The sequence below is a fragment of the Chrysemys picta genome, chromosome 6, assembly GCF_011386835.1.
Source record: "Chrysemys picta bellii isolate R12L10 chromosome 6, ASM1138683v2, whole genome shotgun sequence".
Lineage (NCBI taxonomy): Eukaryota > Metazoa > Chordata > Testudines > Emydidae > Chrysemys > Chrysemys picta.
This window is the reverse complement of record NC_088796.1, coordinates 80,757,118-80,777,457: the sequence shown is the minus strand read 5'-3', so window position 1 is coordinate 80,777,457 and position 20,340 is coordinate 80,757,118. Positions and strand designations below refer to the sequence as shown.

Here is a 20,340-nt window from a genome sequence, read left to right as displayed (position 1 = left end):
ATATTTCAATGTATCTTTTAACAGAACTAAGAGCATGAATAAGAGGTTGTGGTTCCCACAGGGGGGGAAACGTGCATTACTGAGTCAAGGCATTTGCAGACAAACTGTAATATAGTGAAACACCTCAGTAATTGAGTAACACCAAAGATAACCATCTGTAGCATGTACTGTTTGGTAATTCCATGTGGCTTTTGTTCCTAAAGAATTCTGGAATGTTTCAGATCTAAATTTATTTCTGCAGGAAACAATCAGGATTTTAACTTGAAAAACTGTTTATAAAAATCACTTTAAGATTTTTTACAATGCTAAAGCCATTTATAATAGTATTTTTATTTACAGCTCTCTGAAACATGTTTTCAGCTTTATGACGACTGAATTTGGCTCCCTCCTCACAGCTAAAGAGCTGCAGCAAAACTGCACAACACATAAAAAGTACCGTATTTTTCTTATCACGGTATAGAGAAATGTTATTTATTAGTAGAGTAAAAGATGTCATATATATTTCAATTTGTAATTTAGACACAAAACATATATTCCATGCTATGATACAAAAATTAGACAGGTTTGAATGGAACAAACTATGCTGACTGGCTGTGCGCCTTTGCCCTCTTCATTCTCTGTTCCTCTGCTGCCAGTCTTGCTTATGGTTTCCACAAGGCACCTCTCTCCTTCTGCTACCTATTTATCCATCCCAGTTCTTATCATCAGTATCTGAGCACCTTATATCTTTTCCTTCCATTTCTCGTTTTTCTCTCACTCATATTTCCTTTCCTCATCCCCCTCCACTTTATGCTTGTAAACCAATCCCTCTCTAACCACTCTCCTTACCTCCACCTCTACTCCAACCTCCACCAAAAAACTCTCTATATTATCATTGTTCAATAGAATGATGTTCAAAATGTATTCATGGGGAACTGTGAAAGCTACATATAGAAACTCCCTTGTGTGTACTTAATGGAGGGCATAAAAATGACATTAATAATAAAAATAATAGTATATTCAACCATGACTACAGAGCCGTAAGTACATTAATATGTATTTACAATTATGCACAGCGGGTTATGAGCATTTTGTGGATATATCAAAGTACATAACTGAGAAAATACTCTCAAATGCACCACAGCTCTGCAGAATTGTTCTATTAGGAGTCTACAATTAGGTCTGCATGTAGGTCAGACAGAAATCCATTCCAAAGTACAGAATATACAATTAAGGAGTTTGATATGCAAAACCAAACCCACAAAAATTAAACTATTAATTATTTTCAGTTGCATAAGACACTTCAATTCCAGTTCTGAAAATATTGCCAAGTTTTTGCAAGCATACTTGTTTGTACTTAATGCTGTGTGCGCTAAATGTGCTCTTTGAAAAATCTTGCCAACAAGAGCTCATAAAGCTTATTTATTTATGCATTTTATAACAGTGGATGGTTTTCATTGTCATCTACAAACCGGTCATGGGTTTTTTGGTTTTCCCTTACATTTCATTGTATTTTCTCTGAGAATTCCTTTCTATAAGCAGCAGATATCCAAAAATTAATTTAAAGGAAAGTGTTTATTTCTATATATTTTTTTAAAGTTTAAGGAATTTAGTGGCCTTTAATTATTTCTGTGGAAGGGATTCACCTGGAATGAACATCCCTGTAACCTTCCTCACCATCCTCCATGACTGCATAGAAATGATTCATCTCTAATTCACCGGGAGAGGCTATCCTTTAACCAAAATCTCATTTAGTATTGACTTTCTTCTTCAGTATTAGATACTGGGATCTCAGTTTTCTAGACAGTATGATTAAAATGTTCAAAAGTGGCTTCCAATTTAGGGGGCCCATCTTGAGACACTTGATTTTCAGAGGGGCTGTGAGCTCACAGTTCCAACTGAAGTCAACGGCAGATGCAAGAGCTCAGATGGAGATGTCTAGTGCAGAGCCTCCAGAAATGATGGTCTCAAAAACTGAACTGCTTTTTAAAACATTAACCTAATTAATAAACTTTTATCAAATATTGAGGGTTAATACAGAAGATTCTCCCCGAGTAAAATTTGCAATTGTAAAGCACTGACTTATTCTTTTTTGAAGGGTGGGGAGATCAAGCAGTGAATTCCAAGTTTGATATCTAATTTGTTTTGGCAGCATATTGCTTTTTTGGATTAAGTTTACTCCTTAATACTCCCTACTCCCCTTCTAGCCAATAAGAACAACATCTGGTTGTAAAGAATGTACATCTTCAGCTTCAGAACAATCTGTGTGCTGTTTGGGGTGGAGGAAAGCTAGTGTTTTGATGACCATTGTGATATAATAGGAACTATTTTGAGACAGGCAAATTCAATACAATCTCAGTCAACTTATGATTTCATTACATGCTTTTTGGCAATATTAGTCAGAGCTGCATTTGATGTATAGTACCAAAATCCCCAAAACAAGTTCAGGAGACACCTGTTTTTTCCCCAGATTAAATTAGATCTTCCAAATGTTCTAATGAATTATTATATATATAGAATGACTAATGTGCCATTCAAAGATTTGTTTTCTTGATTTATGTGCTATATTGACAAATTATGTCAATTTTAACCAAAAAATGAATTTCCTTAACTTATCATAAGTAATAGCCTTCCTTAATTAAAAAACAAGAACACACATACACAACCAAAGCTCCTATGTTAAGTGATAACAGATAAACTCCTGAATTAAAATTAAAATTAAATTTAAATTTAGAGTCTGGAATAATACATGCCAACAAATGTTAGGAATCTTTGTTTTCTTTCATGTACTTACTTGTGGCCCATCTCATGGGCAATGGTAAATGCGAGATTCAGACCATTGTCCTCTGCAATAATACATTTTCGTTTTTCACTGCACATTCCACTCAAATATGCTATACCTAGGAAACACAACCACCACACCAGGATTAATCATTATGAGTATTATTTATTATTAATACTTACACTATGGCCCTGGATTGGGACCCTATTGTGCTGGTGCTGAACTAACATATAGGGATGTACCTGCCCTATATTGTTTACAAACTAATTAAAGAGAATATGCAATTAGTGAATATAGCATCAATAGGATAGAAGGGAAAAGAGAAGATCAGGATAGTGACAATATCACTCATTTACACAGTATATAATGTGCACAAAATTTGTTGCGAAACAATGTTATGTATTTAAATAAGGTAAATACAGTAACATTTGTAATACAGTAAATTTTGAAAATGTAAAGTAATACAGTAAAATTTGAACAGCATATTGTTAAAAAGGGCAATACAAATCTGATAATTTTATCCACAAATCTGCACAATTTTTTTTGTTAACAGACTTTAGTTTTATTTTCTGTTCTTCAGTTTCTACTCTTTCATTTTAACATTAGTACTTATTAATTTTTTAAGCACCAATATGGAGTTCAGTGCACAAGTTATAAAGGAAGACAAGTTTTTACAGGAAACCTCAAATTCCATAAAACTGTACCAATTTTTAATAGACAGCAGTCTAACCATCACATTTATCATAAATGCCAAGGACAGTATCAAGCATATGATTTAAAACCTAGGATTTCAAAAACAGGAGCCTAAAAGTTAGACACTCAAGTCCATGATTAGGCTCCTAAATAAATTACCTAATATTCCAAAATGCTGAGCACCAAGCAGCTTTATTTGACTGAGATCATTTATTTAAAAACCTAGGATTTTAGGCTCCTATTTTTAAAGATCTTGGTTTAGGCAGTCTATTTGATTATTTACATATTCCAAATGTACAGCCTATTTCTTATGGAACATCCCTTCAAAGGAATGGTGCCCTCTGGACCAACATATTTGTTGAATGTTTCTGATACAATTAAATGGCTAGAAGCATTTGGAATTTAGTCATAATTAGTTTTCTAAATTTACATCTCATAGGATGAAGTCCAAATATTTTAACTTGTCAGCCTGCAAACAAAAAGGCCTTATCTACAGTGGGAATTTTAGGCAATACCCCCATTGCTGCTCTGACTAGGTTTGCACAATGCAGTGGTTAAATTGTCTGGGGGTTAGTCTATACTAGTGCTCCCACTATTGTCAGCACAAATGGAGAAATGCTAGAAGAAAGGTAAGAGAATTACCTAACTTCTCGGTGTAGACACAGCAAAAAAGGCAACTGTGTTACACTATGAAATGTTATTTTACATTGGGAAACCCCTCTCTATGAGCTTTGTTTGCACAAAAAAGTGAGGTGTCCCTGAAGGTTTTCCACAACATACCTTCCCCACACCCCTACAAAATGGAACATAAATACAATGTGTTGGCCTAAAAGCAGAGAAAGCTCTCGACTCTTCTCTGGCTGGTGAAGTCTGGATGTGGCAGAAGTAACTGGTGACTGGTTGAGGAGTTTGAGGCTCCCAGCCTTTCCTGCCAGTGGGCAGAGCAGCAAAGCAAATGAGAAAGGGGAAAGAGGTGCCTTAGCCAGCTCCTCTCTTCTAAAATGATGATGTTCCTTATATAGGCTTAATGCTTCCCTCCACCACTGCTTGATTGCTATAGCTGCTAGTTCCCGTTACTATTCTACTGTCTCTCTCTCACAGGCATGATATAGCACTGAACAGGTAAATCCTTTGATAGGTTCCGTATCTATTGCAAGGAAGAAACTATAACAGGTAGTACTCATTACAAACAACAAATATCAATTTACGTAACCAAGGCTTCTTTGTACACATAGTTCTTATAAGTGCGTTGATTACTGCTAATCTTCTAGGAATGTGAAGCCTACATTCTACTTACATTAAATTAGATTCTGATTCTAGATACAGCCAAAAGCATCATATACAATTAATGCTTTATTCCTTATTAAACAAAGTTGACCTTATACATGAAAGACACATCAAACACTAGCTACTGGATGTAAATCAGCCAACTACTAATCGAGAACTAGTTTCATGTCTTGTCCATGGTTATTAATTTCATGTGTAAGGAAAAAAACTGGCTTCGGTAAGCAGCTGCTCTTGTTTAACTATCACAAAAAAAGACTTTCTTCACACATATATATATATATATATATATTCACTGCAGTTTCCTTAGGTAAAAAATAATTTCTTCATATGTATATGTTCACTGCAGTTTCCTGTGGCTTATTAACACAGCTGGAATTGCTCCAAGGTTAAATCCACGCGAAATAACCAAAACAAAAAACAAAACAAAAAACCCCTGAACAATTGCTCTTTTGTTATAATTAAAGTATCCCCACTGAAATCTGTGGGCTTTCCACACAACTTCAAATTAACAAAATTTGTACTTGAAAAGTCTTTGCTTGAACTCGGTGAATTTTTAAAACAACCCAATTCCATGTCTAAGAAAAAAGCCTAAAAGAAACATTGACGGTTACATATGTCAGAACAAGAAACAGTAGTGAATTGATGCATGCTTGATAGAAGATGTTAAAATTCTCTTAACCTGTTGATGATCAAAGATGCTTTTTAGGATAATTAAATACAGAATTACTAAATGCAGTAGAACCTCACTAATTTGCACTACAGCTATTATGAAATACCACATTTTGTGAATTAATAAGTGCACAATCAATAAAATGGATTATGTTTCAGAAAATGAATATTGTTTTCATTTTATTTTGTCTACTATTTATATGGTTAATGATATTTCATATGGTAGCAGTAAATATACTACCTTATATTTTGTGTAAAAAAATTCTTAATACAATAATACATGCCCCCCGGTACGAATCTTCTAGTGTATCTCTGAGAGGCAAACACCTCTATTATTTTGTGTGTGTTTTAATGAATGCGGACTAGCTCTGATAGGTAGAGTATCAAAAAGTTCTCAACTGTCTTTGCCCAGTTACTAGTGGACAAGTGTCCACACCATGAATAAAATTAGCAATAATAAGTATAATTGCAAACAGTGTCCATGGACAGACAAAGGATTCGATTAATATGGAGACGGAGGTACCCTCAACCCCAGAGATCCATCCAAAGTATTGGTGAAGTGTGGGGGAAAAAACATACTGCTCCCATGTTCAGTGTATAATTAAAAGCCTCGGTCATTTTTTAATGTTTTAATACGCCTGTTCTCATGCAATACAAAAAACTGTTGACCTGGAGTTTGGGTTGAAAAATTCTAGCATGTGCTTCAGGGGGACAAGAATCCTAAGAGAGAAAAATGTCACTCATCCTGTGCAGTAATTGTAGTTATTTGAGATGTATGTCCCTATGGGTGCTACACTTCAGGTGCATATGTGCCTCCTGAGCCTTCGATCAGAGATTTCTAGCTAGCAGTGTCCATTTGGCACGCACATGAGCCTTATGCCTCCTCATGGCAGTCAATGAGGCTATATAGGGATGCACTGGCCAACTGTCCTCAGTTCCTTCTGTTCTCAATTATCCCCTAGGGAACAACTGAAGCAGAGGAAAAGGAGGACGAATAGTCAAGCACTAAGACACACATCTAAAAGAACTACAGTTACTGCACAGACTAAGTAACATTTCCTTCTTCTTTGAGTAGTGTCCCTATGAGTTCTTCACTTCAGCTGACTTCCGAGCAATATCCCTAGAAGCAGGAGGGAGCTTTGGAACAGGGCTCAGAACTGAAGATAGTACTGCAGAGACAAATGACACATCAAATCTGACGGCAGAAGTCCAAGTAGTGTCTCTACATATCTCCGATACTGGATCATTGTTCCATAATGCAGTAGATGTTGCCTGTGGTCTGCTTGAATGCATTCGCACTCGCGCGGGGGGGGGGGGGGGGGGGGGGGGGGGAGAAGGAAGGGATGAGCACCTGCACAATCATAACAGAAATACAACCTAATATCCATTTTAAAAGTCATTGAGCAGAAATAGGAGCCCCCTTAGCTTTATCTGCAAAGTATATGAAGAGTCTAGGCAATCTCTTAATCTGCTTAGTCCTATCCAGGTAGAAGGCCCTTCTAACATCCAGAGATGGAAATAGGATTTCTCTGAACTGTGATGTTTCAGGAAAAAAAATACTGGTAGATGATGTGATGTTATATGATTAAAATATGACCATGTAGATCATTGTTGCTACCACTGTTAAATAATCACAACAAATCTTGTACAAACTGCTTCAAGTAAGGTGTCAATGGAGAAGTTATGGTTTGCTGAATATGATTATCCTATTTGTATGCAAGTATCGTTTTTGTTTATGAGGTTATGAATATTGACTATGTACCTGAATTTCAAATGTTTTTGCTCCTGTGATATCACCCATAGGGTAATTTGCGTCCAGCACATTGTGAATGGAGTATTCAAGTTGATGGCTCATCAATGAACATGATGGACCATGGAAGAAGCCTATCCACCCCTGATGGACTTTCATGTGAACGTTTTCACTAGAGTATGCAAGAGCATGTGACTAAATCATGCAACCCTAAACTCCATCTTGTTACCTGTATGTTTCCACAAACTGGACTGAGGGCTTTGTTTTAATAGATTCTAGGGCTGGAAGGGACCTCGAGAGGTCATCGAGTCCAGTCCCCTGCCCGCATGGCAGGACCAAATACTGTCTAGACCATCCCTGATAGACATTTATCTAACCTACTCTTAAATATCTCCAGAGATGGAGATTCCACAACCTCCCTAGGCAGTTTATTCCAGTGTTTAACCACTCTGACAGTTAGGAACTTTTTCCTAATGTCCAACCTAAACCTCCCCTGCTGTAGTTTAAGCCCATTGCTTCTTGTTCTATCCTTAGAGGCTAAGATGAACAAGTTTTCTCCCTCCTCCTTATGACATCATTTTAGATACCTGAAAACTGCTATCATGTCCCCTCTCAGTCTTCTCTTTTCCAAACTAAACAAACCCAATTCTTTCAGCCTTCCTTCATAGGTCATGTTCTTAATCATTCTTGTTGCTCTTCTCTGGACCCTCTCCAATTTCACCACATCTTTCTTGAAATGTGGTGCCCAGAACTGGACACAATACTCCAGTTGAGGCCTAACCAGCGCAGAGTAGAGCGGAAGAATGATTTCTCGTGTCTTGCTCACAACACACCTGTTAATGCATCCCAGAATCATGTTCGCTTTTTTTGGCAACAGCATCACACTGTTGACTCATATTTAGCTTGTGGTCCACTATAACCCCTAGATCCCTTTCTGCCATATTCCTTCCTAGACAGTCTCTTCCCATTCTGTATGTGTGAAACTGATTGTTCCTTCCTAAGTGGAGGCTTTGCATTTGTCTTTGTTAAATTTGATCCTGTTTACTTCAGACCATTTCTCCAATTTGTCCAGATCATTTTGAATTATGACCCTATCCTCCAAAGCAGTTGCAATCCCTCCCAGTCTGGTATCATCTGCAAAGTTAATAAGCATACTTTCTATGCCAATATCTAAGTCGTTGATGAAGATATTGAACAGAGCGGTCCCAAAACAGACCCCTGAGGAACCCCACTTGTTATACCTTTCCAGCAGGATTGGGAACCATTAATAACAACTCTCTGAGTACGGTTATCCAGCCAGTTATGCACCCACCTTATAGTAGCCCCATCTAAGTTGTATTTGCCTAGTTTATTGATAAGAATGTCATGCGAGACCGTATCAAATGCCTTACTAAAGTCTAGGTCAGGGGTCGGCAACCTTTCAGAAGTGGTGTGCCGAGTCTTCATTTATTCACTCTAATTTAAGGTTTTGCGTGCCAGTAATACATTTTAACGTTTTTAGAAGGTCTCTTTCTGTAAATCTATAATATATAACTAAACTATTGTTGTGTGTAAAGTAAATAAGGTTTTTAAAATGTTTAAGAAGCTTCATTTAAAATTAAATTAAATTAAAATGCAGAGCCCCCCTACTGGTGGCCAGGACCCGGGCAGAGTGAGTGCCACTGAAACCCAGCTTGTGTGCCACCTTCAGCACGTGTGCCACAGGTTGCCTACCCCTGGTCTAGGTATACCACATCCACTGCTTCTCCCTTATCCACAAAACTCATTATCCTATCAAAGAAAGCTATCAGATTGGTTTGACATGATTTGTTCTTTACAAATCTATGCTGGCTATTCCCTGTCACCTTACCACCTTTCAAGTGTTTGCAGATGATTTCCTTAATTACTTGCTCCATTATCTTCCCTGGCACAGAAGTTAAACTAACTGGTCTGTAGTTTCCTGGGTTGTTTTTATTTCCCTTTTTATAGATGGGCACTATATTTGCCCTTTTCCAGTCTTCTGGAATCTCTTCTGTCTCCCATGATTTTCCAAAGATAATAGCTAGAGGCTCAGATACCTCCTCTATTAGCTCCTTGAGTATTCTAGGATGCATTTCATCACGCCCTGGTGATTTGCAGGCATCTAACTTTTCTAAGTGATTTTTAACTTACCTTCCAAACCTACCCCCTTCCCATTAGCATTCACTATGTTAGGCATTCCTTCAGACTTCTCGGTGAAGACTGAAACAAAGAAGTCATTAAGCATCTCTACAATTTCCAAAGTTTCCTGTTACTGTTTCTCCCTCCTCACTGAGCAGTGGGCCTACCCTGTCCTTGGTCTTCCTCTTGCTTCTAATGTATTGATAAAAAGTCTTCTTGTTTCCCTTTATTCCTGTAGCTAGTTTGAGCTCATTTTATGCCTTTGCCTTTCTAATCTTGCCCCTGCATTCCTGTGTTGTTTGCATATATTCATCCTTTCTAATTTGTCCTAGTTTCCACTTTTTATATAACTCCTTTTTATTGTTTAGATCATGCAAGATCTTGTGGTTAAGCCAACCTGGTCTTTTGCCACATTTTCTATCTTTCCTAACCAGCGGACTAGCTTGCTTTTGGGCCCTTAATAGTGTCCCTTTGAAATACTGCCAACTCTCCTCAGTTGTTTTTCCCCTCAGTCTTGATTCCCATGGGACCTTACCTATCAGCTCTCTGAGCTTACCAAAATCTGCCTTCCTGAAATCCATTGTCTCTATTTTGCTGTACTCCCTTCTACCCCTCCTTAGAATTGTGAACTCTATGATTTCATGATAACTTTCACTCAAGCTGCCTTCCACTTTCAAATTCTCAACGAGTTCCTCCCTATTTTTTAAAATCAAATCTAGAATAGCTTCCTCCCAGTAGCTCTTTCAACCTTCTGAAATAAAAAGTTGTCTACAATGCAGTCCAAGAACTTATTGGATAGTCTGTGCCCTGCTGTGTAATTTTCCCAACATATATCTGGATAGTTGAAGTGAATTTCCCTCCACGTGGCAGAAGCTATAAAAGTCCCTGGAAACATCTCCATTTGGTCTCTTTCCTGCTCTGATCTCTGGACTATGAACTTAGACTAATGGGGGCATTCTAACCAAAGGACTGAGGCCCTTCCAGTGATTTTGTAGAAACCAGAAACTTAACAAACCAGCAGTTTATGACATCACTGCTTCAACCCTGATTCTAGAACCTTCCAATTACTGTATGTATTTGATTCCTTTAACCAATTTTAACTCTCACCTCTTTCTTTCTTTCTTTCTTTCTTTCTTTCTATAAATAAACCTTTAGATATTAAATACTAAAGGATTGGCAACAGTGTGATTATTGGGTAAAATCTGAGTTATATATTGACCTGGGTATGTGACCTTTGGGATCAGAAGAACCCTTTGTTTGATGAAACTGGTTATAAATAACCACTCATCATTAAGTCTAGTGTCTGGGTGTTGAATCCAGGACTGGAATACCCGAGGAAGCTGCATTTCTGACTTCTTGTTAGCCAGTGTGGTGAGACAGAAGTTTACTTTTGTTGCTGGTTGCGTATATCTTATAGAAGAATAACCCCCAGTTTTGGAGTGTGTCTGCCCTATTTCTCAGCAACCTGTCCTGAATTTGGTATTCTCAGTTGTGACCAACTGAGGCATGGTGACATTTGGCATAGTTTTGGCAGGTTTCACGGAACCAGGTCAATTAAACTTGATCAGAACACCATGCTATTCAAAATTTGAAATTTGATATTGAGAGTTTTGGTGCTTAAAGAGTAGCTACAATGAGTAAGCAATGATCATATGAAGGTCTTGACAGAAAAATTCTGGAAGATTTGTGCCCACAAAAGGGATTATCCTTTAAGAAGAAATCACCTGCCCTGGATGCAGCTGCTACAGCAGAAGCAATCAAACGCCAAGCCCTGAGAGAGAGCCTGGGTCTTGAACATGAACAAAGAAATGGAAAAGATTCACCCATTGGTCTGGGTGTGGTTACCTCTGGCCGGAATCAGTTCCCCTTTCCCTCATTCTAGATTACATGCTGGATCTACAGACATCCGGATTATCCACTAGTTTGGTCAAGGTAAACCCGGCTGCCATATCAGCCTTTCATCCCCTGGTTGAGGGAGTCTCAATTTTTGTTCACCCAGTATCATACAGATTTGTTAACGGTCTGGATAATCTTTTCCCCCACATCAGACACCCCATCCTGTCTTGGGACCTCAACCTAGTTCTCAACCACCTCATAAAAGCTCCATTTGAACCAATGGTTACCTGCTCCCTACGTGAAATCCTGGTCTCCCTGAGGGACAGTACTAGTGGTCTGTTAAATTACTATTGATAGGCAGCCCACAGGTCCCAATGTGGCCATTGCAGGTGTCTATAAGGAAGTGAGGTGGCATACAAGGCTGGTTCCACCACCTTCAGTGACCAGCAAGGTCTTCCCTGCGTGAAGGCTGATTCCCAAAGAGATATGTAGGAGAACCCCTCACTGAAAATCAAGGGGACCGATTGGGAGTCCTCTTCCTCCACATCCTCCCATGGCAGGGGGTTGGAGGGCAGCCACTGAGGACAGAGGAGAGCCCTGTACCATGAAATGGCCACTTAGAGACTGAAGTCTCAGTACCGAGAGATGCTCAGTACCCAACAACAATGGGGACTCTGGTTCGTCTGACACTGAGAGATCCCTCATGTATCAGAACTCCTGTGGTACCAAAAAGGATCTGAGTCCCAACACTGTAGCTGAGGTTGCCATAACCGGAGCTGACATTACCAACAACGATGGGTGTACTGCAGGCATTGTAGATGTCAGGCACCGATGCTTGCTTGGTGCCAAAGGATTCTGTTTACACAGCTGGTACTCCTGGCTGAGCTGCTTACATCAGTGCCGATGGCTAGGTTAAAGTGCATGACAGCACCAACAGCTGAACGGGATACTTGGGTGCCAATGGCAGGGCCAAACTTGATGGTACCTTGTGCTTACTCTCCTTATTGGTGGAGGGTGTAGGTGCCCTATCGAAGCCATACTTTCTGTTCTTAGCACTCCAAGGCTTCGCAGGTCACCAGTACTGGAGGAACAATCCCTGTCCTCAATAGTACCCTTGGATACCAAGGACCTCGATGGGTACCTGTTTTTTTGTTTGTTTGTTTGCTTGTTTTTTGTGTTTTTTTTTTTTTTTTTTTTTTTGAGCTGGCTCCTTTAAGTGAGAGACCATGCTCCTCTTTCTGAGAGTCTTCACAATGGGCTCCAAAAACTTCCCTTTCTTTCTGTCCTTAGAACTCCAAGGCTTTCCATGCCCCAAGGTTGATGGGGTGTTGGATATGTCCAGTGATGGATGTACTGGGGTGAAGGGTCCTCCTGACTTGGCTCAGAGGGTGGTTGCAGGGAGTCTTCCATAGCCAGTAGTCTGAGCTATCTCCCTGTCCTTTGTAGCCCTGGACTTAAGGGCCAAACAGAAGGAACACCTGTGGGAGACATGGGGCTTTCCCAGGCAATGGACAGACTTGGAATGTCCATTGCCTACTGGTATAGCCTCTCAGTAAGAGAGGCAGCATTTGAAGCCTGGAGAACCAGGAATACCCTGCCAGGAGACGACAAGACTCCTGAAGGAAAAAGAAGGCAAAAATTATTCTCTGCCCTAAAACTAACTATACTAAACACTAACCTACAGCTATAAACTAACTAACTTTGAGAAAAAAAGAAAAGAGAGAAGGCCGAATATACTCTAGATGGATCTGCTAGGAGCTAGGGTTCCATTGCGGGCTGGGGCAGTAGAGAAGGAACAGAGAGCAGTTCACCCACGCACCCCTGCATAGCCTCAGTGTCTGCCACAAGGAGGCCTACGGGTGTATGTGTGGGCTGAATGGTCAGTGCTAGCTAGAAATCTCCAATTGAGGGCTTGAGAGACACATGCACACCTGAAGTGGAGCACCCATAGGGATACTTCTCGAAGAAGAATGCAGTTTTCTTAAAACAAAATCCTAAAGTGTGTGAAAATATGCAAACAGTAAAGTCACCCAGAAAACCTCAACTTTATACCTGTGGCAATGTCATGAGGGCAGACAGAAACTCAGAGGAAACTTTATCTATCCTTTATGTGGACCTCTTTCTACTAAAATACTTATCTTAGAAACATAGGAATTCCCATACTGGATTAGATCAGTGATCCATCTAGTTTACACAGTGCTACTGCAGTGACTAGAATCAGATGCTTTAGAAAAAAAAGGTACAAAACACCCTATAGTAGACAGGCCCCAAGCCAGCAAAGCACTTATGTATGTGCTTAACTTTGAACACATGGTCAAGACCCTTTGACTACATTGGGACTATTCACATGTTTAAAGTAAAGTACATGCTTAAGTGCTTTGTTGGATCAAAGCCCTATAGAATTCCAAAACAAGAACTATGTTCAGACACAGTTAAGATTGAGAGTATGCATAGGTAACTTAGGTAAATAATGGATCTAGCAATTATACCAAAACCAAGCAAGAAATTCAGTTTTAAGGTTACACTTAAATGAAAGCCAAACATGTTAAGGCACCCAAACAACCATTAACCCTGATTTGTAGTGAGACCATACAATCATGATTAAAGCATGTCAGTGTTTGTGGCCCCAGGTTAGATTAAACTGATTTTTAAGACACGGGGGGGTTTGGTTCTGCCCATCCCTCTCTCCCCGCCCCAGTATCTCTATGAGGGACAGGGACATGTCGGAAGGCTTCACGTTGGCATCCTCTGTTAATCCTCCAGGATGGAGGGACCAATCCTGACAACTTGGCCATCAATACTTTAACAATCTTACTGCTGAATATAAAAGGGATTTTCTGCCCCTAAGCATGATGGTCTTCAGCTGTTAGCCGTTAATATGCTTCAGGAAACACATTCCACCAAGGACTCTCAATTACAGACCAGAGGCTATCAGATTGCAGCTTCCAATTATCATCAACAGTTTAGAATTTGCACCTATGTGAAACTTGGACTTAAGCTTCAAGTATCTGGACAATCTGAGGAAGGTAACAAGATCGCCTGGCATGTCATATTTGTAAACGACGTAAATCTGATGAATATTTACTGTCCCTCTTCTGAACAGTGGAAACACCCTCTGCTCTCTCTTGTTCCGTATCCCACAGTGGTATGTGGTGACTTCAATTGCCCTGATATGAACGTCCACAATGCCGCTGATTCGCCTCATGGTGAAATGCTCCTTGACCATGCAAGTGCTCCCAATCTATCCTGCCTTTATGATCCTAAGCAGTCTCATACTTTCCACTCAGCCTTTAGGGTACTAAGTGATCACCAGCTCTTGTTTTCATTTCTGTAGATGCTCCATTTTCCCTCTCAGCATACATGTGGAAATTCCCACATTTCCTTTTCACAGTCATAGCAGTGCTAGAGAAAGCAGTGGCTATAATAAACCCAAGCAAGAAAAAGAACATTTGGCTTCAGAAAAGAATCTGACAGACACCTCATAGTCACGGAGTCATGGCACATGGCTGATGATATGAACGTTGCTTACAACTTCTTCTGTGAGACTTTAAGAGCAGCTAGAAAGTTGATTCCACGTGCTTTTTGTAGGGCATCTATCCCCTGCCGGCTTGATTTCTGTGACAACCTCTATGGAAAAAAAAGACAGTGTGCTTAGCCTGAAGGGACAAAACAAACTGCTAATATATTAAAAGAAACCGCTAATATGGAATGCTGTAGTATTAAGAGACAAGAAAGGTGTCACTAATGAGTTGAAAGTTTGGACTTCATGCACTTAGGTCATAGGGGTTTGGGCCTTCATTTCCTTTAGGCAGAGGTGATCCCTAAGTGCCCTACACATGTCACAGCAAATGCTGTGGTCGCCAACAGCCAACTAGTAATCACAGAGATCATGATCTGAAGGAATTGTCTGCTACCAGAAAAATTCGGTCTATCCCCCCAGCCGACTCCAGTTTATCCCAGCCATTCAATAGGGAGGAACTGGAATCAGTGATTTCTTTCTTAAAACCTTACAAAGCTCCTGGGCTTGAAAACATCCATGGGGAGTTCCCGCATCACATAAGCTCATCCTGTTGTGACTTTCCACTACGACCCTATAATACTTGTCTGGAATGCTGTAAAGTTCCAAAAGTCTGGTGAAGGTCAGATGTGGTTGGACACCTTAAGCCTAGAAGGATGCCGGATGACCTGAAGAACTAATGCACAATTGCTCTGATCAGCATCACTTTTACACTGCTCCAAGAGACTCGTACTTAAATTACTGTTTTCTCACAGTTACATCATTACCAGGCAGGGTTCCGACCAGGCTGTAGTGCTGAAGATCAAGTGATTAGACTGACATCTCTTATTGAGGATGCTTTTGAAACAGGCAGAAGGTCAGCACTGTTTTTGTTGATCTTTCATTGGCATACGATGCAGTTTGGAACTGTGAATTAGTCCTAAAATTTTACTCTATTGTTGCACACACGAAATGTGTAGATTTTATTATGCAGATGATTACTAACAGAACAGTGATCATCCAGTGTGGAGATGATTTAAGCTGCCCCCACCATATGAACAACGGACTCCCACACCGATCTGTACTTGCTCTGATGCCCTTTAATATATACAACTGGCCTACCGATCTCCTCAGAAACTAAGTTTGTGTATGCTGATGACGTCTGTGTGGCAATAGCCATAAGGAGCTGAATTCCAGCCTGCCATCTGAGCTTGACACCTTGGCTAAATACTTTTCAAAGTGGTGACTGAAACTAAACAAGCTAAAGACAGAATCATCTTGCTTCCATCTCATCACTTGTTAGCTCATCAACAGCTGCAGGTCCTTCTGAACAAATCAGCCAATTGTTTTTGAACCATACCTTACTTATCTGGGGATAAAGCTTGACCAATCCCTGCCCTTTTGACAACACATCAAGAAGACACATGCTAAAATCCAACCGAGTGTCATACTCCCTCCACAGGTTTACCAGCAACTAATTGCGTGCTGGAACTGCAAACTCATGGGCATTCACCAATACTCTAATTATTGTACCTGCCAAATACTACGGGGCAGCATGGGGCTCCAGTCATCACTGTGGCAAGTTGGACTCAACAATCAACTTTTCCCTTCATATCATCACTGGTGCAATGCAGACAATTCCAATCTCCACCCTTTTGGTCCTGGCTGGCATTCCTCCCCCAGCAATTAAGTGTGAAGGCAGGGCTCTGGCCACATTATTGTGCACAGCTAATTATCACGACAGCTTACTCTCGGCGTCAATTCTGCGGTGGGGGATCCTTCCGTGCTCCGGGTCTTCGGCGGCAATTCTGCGGTGGGTCCTTCACTTGCTCTGGGACCCACCGCCGAAGTACCCCGAAGACCGGGAGCGCGGAAGGACCCCCCCACCTAGGGGGCCGCAAAACCCCTGGCGCTGCTCCTGCACATCCACCATGTGGGAAGTGACCACTCTGCTGCTGCCCCTGGCGCTGCTGGCCAGGCTCCCACGGCAGGCAGCGCTGCAGCCCGCCGGCTGGGCGGTGCTCATCACCGGCTGTGACAGTGGCTTCGGGCACATGCTGGCGCTGCGCCTGCACCGCCTGGGCTTCACCGTCTTCGCCGGCTGCCTTTGCCTGGGCGGGGAAGGGGTGCAGTGGCTGCTGTGGGAAGCCGCCTCCGGCTCCGGCACCTGCGGGTGCTGCCGCTGGATGTCACCCGGGAGTGGGACGTGGCCGCGGCCAAGGAGTTTGTGCTGAGCAACCTGCCGGAGACAGGTGAGAGCATCCTGTGCCCACCCCTTACTCCGAAGGCAGCACGTTCACATGGCACTGCCCTGCTCCGGGCTCTGGTTCCTGTCCTCTGCCCCCGGCTGCCACCTACCAAAGACCCTTCCCAGAGACAGCAGCCACTCACCCTCTGCACCGGGGCCAGGCAATGGGTGGGGGAGCTCGGGACACTTGAGTAAATCTGGAGCAGCGTTTGCTCCAGTGTAGGAGGAGGGTGCGGTCCTAGATTTAGGGCTGGGAGTTCAACCAGGGTAGATATGGGGGCAAAAATAGATTATCATCAATAAACCTTCATGTGCTGTAAACTCCTTGAGGCAGGGACTCTACTGCCTTTGTCTCCTGTCCAGACCCAAATTTGGGGGTGCGCCTCAGGGCAGGGGGGAGCTGCCACGGGGGGGGTGCCTCAGGGCAGAGGGGGGGCGGGGAGCTGCCACAGGGCTGGGGACGGAGGGGCGCAAGATGGAAGTTTCGCCTAGGGCGCGAAACTTCCTTGCACCGGCCCTGATCAGCTCTATTTGGAGACATAGCTGTGCAAAATGGTTTAGGCTGTAACACAATCTTGCTGGAAATCAATTTGAATTTTATCCTGATCTGTTAACATGAACCTAGGTCTGAGAAAATTCCATGAAATGAGGCAGATGCTATTTGCTCACTTGGGTCCCTTCAAGTCATAAGTGCCCCAGGGTCTCTGTACTAATTAACCATCAAGCTCCAGGATCTATTCCTTGACTTCAGATGAATTTGTGGCCCATACACCTACCATTATGGAGTGCTACCATCTGTGCTCATTTCCTGAGCCACTGCAACACTCCTGGGAGTTTCCCAGTTTCTGTTGCTCTGTTTTGGGCATGAGAACCTCCTGCCCTCCAGAAAAATGTTTGCAGATTGGGGAAGATAATGATGGCCTGCCAAAAGAAATGCACAAAGTGCATATGGCACCATCCTGAACCAAAGAGAGTTTGGTAGTGCCTGCCCAACTTTAGGACAAACGAAGCTAGACAGTGTCTCTACCACGGATAAGGTTCAGGATTTACATAAAGTTTCAGTCTCTATATGAACCTAAATATCTAAGAGAACTAGTTAGCTGCACTTGTTCCATTGCCAACCCTTGATTACAGAACCTGAAGTGTTGTGTTAGCATAACACGTAAAATAAAGCATGCAGCCCCATTTCTTATTGATATACTTTGGATTTGCATTTTAAGTGTTCCTCATGGCAGGACTTACATTGTCAGTGGTGAAGGCTCTTTTACTATGAAGTTCTCTGGGGTGCTACCCATCAATCAAGGTTGCCACTTTTGACTGAGATGGAAAACAGTGGGAAAGAGTAGGTTCCACAAGTGCCTATTGCCTACTATATAATCCAGCCAAAAAAACTAAGAACTTTATTATTAACACATGTACACTGCATATTACTGAATTTATACTGTTTGGGCTTGTCATTTGGTATTTTTCTAAGTTAACTTTACATAATGATTGTTCCATTTTTTGTAAATTTACTAAAATTGTTAATATTTATTTTGTTAAAATATTATTTTTACATGTATATAGCATCTTTTGTCCTAAAGATTCCAAGACAGTTTCACAAACTATACATATTGTAACACCCCACTGAAATGCAGCAACCTCTGGAGTGCAGGGCAGACTAGCAGTGCACAACACAACACTCAATAAAGGGTGAAAATGGGGATTTTGTCCAAGAACACAGGGCAAACCTTTGCCCTACAATAAGTGACATAGGATACAGCACAGACATGAGTTAAAGTTTTATTAGAAAATGTATTTAAAAAGTAAAACCACTGCAATAAAGAAAGAACATGATGAATGTCCATGTGTATCTGTTTGCTTTGGCTATTGTGGCAGCCCAAAACCACTTGGCCTGGGGCATCCTGTTAGATAACAGTAAAACTCAGCTGGCTTGACCAGCTTGAAACACCTCACACACTGTTGTCATGATATTTATTTAAAAGATGTCATGTAACAGATCTTTGGGGAATGAATAACTCATTGATCATTAATATTCTTGTTTGATGTATATATGGTTAACCTACAGTGTGTTACATCTTTGTTTATGGATAAAAGACTTTGACAAAAACAGTGGTCTAGAGACACAACTTGCTGCATACTATGTTTGATATCTCTAAGTTTTGACCAGCTGTACTATTGGCCTGTGAGTCATAAGACCCTACCTAGAAATAAAGGCCTCCTCTAAGATATTATTTATATAACTCCATAAGGGAACAAGATGCTTATTTGTTTAATAACAAACAATAAGTTAACTATTAATATATACTTAATTGATCAAACTGCTGCACTTCAATCCTGAGAGTGGAAAAAAAAAAAACAAGAAAAAGGGGAGGGAAATGTATGCAGGTATGTAAAAGATACATGCATGGATTCAGAGTGGATAATTGTGTGATGTTAGCTCCTAAGTCATTGGTTGCTGCACTGTGTTAATTTAATCACAATTTGTATAACATCATAGAGATAACCAAGCTGCAGCAAGTCAGCCATTTTGCACAAAAACCTAGACCACACAGTTGTGGTCTGTTCTGAAAGTCTTTAAAATGGCTTCAGCTAAATCAGTTCTGGCACTGAGTGTAGACATGGCATAACAATTTTTTAAAACTGTTTGAGATATGGTCTTCAGAATGATTTTAAAGAGCATTCTTAAAAGCTATCCGCTGCACAAACAGACTTCAGGCCTGTGCAAACAAACTATTTTTCACAGTCACTTTTTAAAAAAATTTCCTAACATGGAAAATTGTATAACAACCATGAGCCCTAAGAATAGGGGTGAAAGAAAGAGAAAGTCATGATTTAAAAGAAAAATGCATACAGAAAAATCAGAGAAAATGGAAGAGACAGAAGGAAACACTTCAAGAACACTACCCAATTAGCATCCAATGGTATATGAAGTAGAAGGGTGGGTTACACTGGGTTATCTGTTCAAATCTTTAATAACCATCAATGGACGATAGAGAAGTCTTGTCTCAGGGTACAAGGAAAAAATCACTTATAAAAATAATCATTTTATTGTGGCATTTATAGAAGAGAAAGTTACTCACCTTGTGCAGTAACGGAGGGTCTTCAATGTGTGTCCCTGGGGGTGCTCCACTTTAGGTGTCTGTGCGCCCCAGCGCTCATAATCAGAGATTTATGTTAGCAGTGCCCGGTTGGGTCCCCATCTCGCGCCACTTCAGGTGGTTAACTGGTGCTGTGCGACCAACCTCCCCTCCGTTCCTTCTCTACTGCAGATCATAGTATTAAACTCCAAAGCAGAGGGGAGGATGGAGAGTAGTGGAGCACCCACAAGGACACACATCTCGAAGAACCTCTGTTACTGCGCAAGGTGAGTAACTTTCTCTTATTCTTCTTCGAGTGATGTCCCTGTGGGTGCTCCACTCTAGGTGACTTCAGGGCAGTGCCCTCCAGTGGAAAGAGGG

The 20,340-nt window shown here is 41.1% G+C and overlaps 1 protein-coding gene across 3 annotated transcripts in view; it reads right to left on the bottom strand.

Moving 5' to 3' along the window:
* ADAMTS19 (ADAM metallopeptidase with thrombospondin type 1 motif 19) overlaps positions 1-20,340 on the bottom strand; it is a 326,693-nt gene that overhangs the window by 124,277 nt on the left and 182,076 nt on the right. For all 3 annotated transcript variants that reach the window (XM_065599319.1, XM_005303066.5, XM_065599318.1), the window contains one exon: positions 2,774-2,879. In XM_065599319.1, coding sequence (XP_065455391.1) covers positions 2,774-2,879 — 106 coding nt within the window. The remainder of the gene's footprint in view (positions 1-2,773; positions 2,880-20,340) is intronic.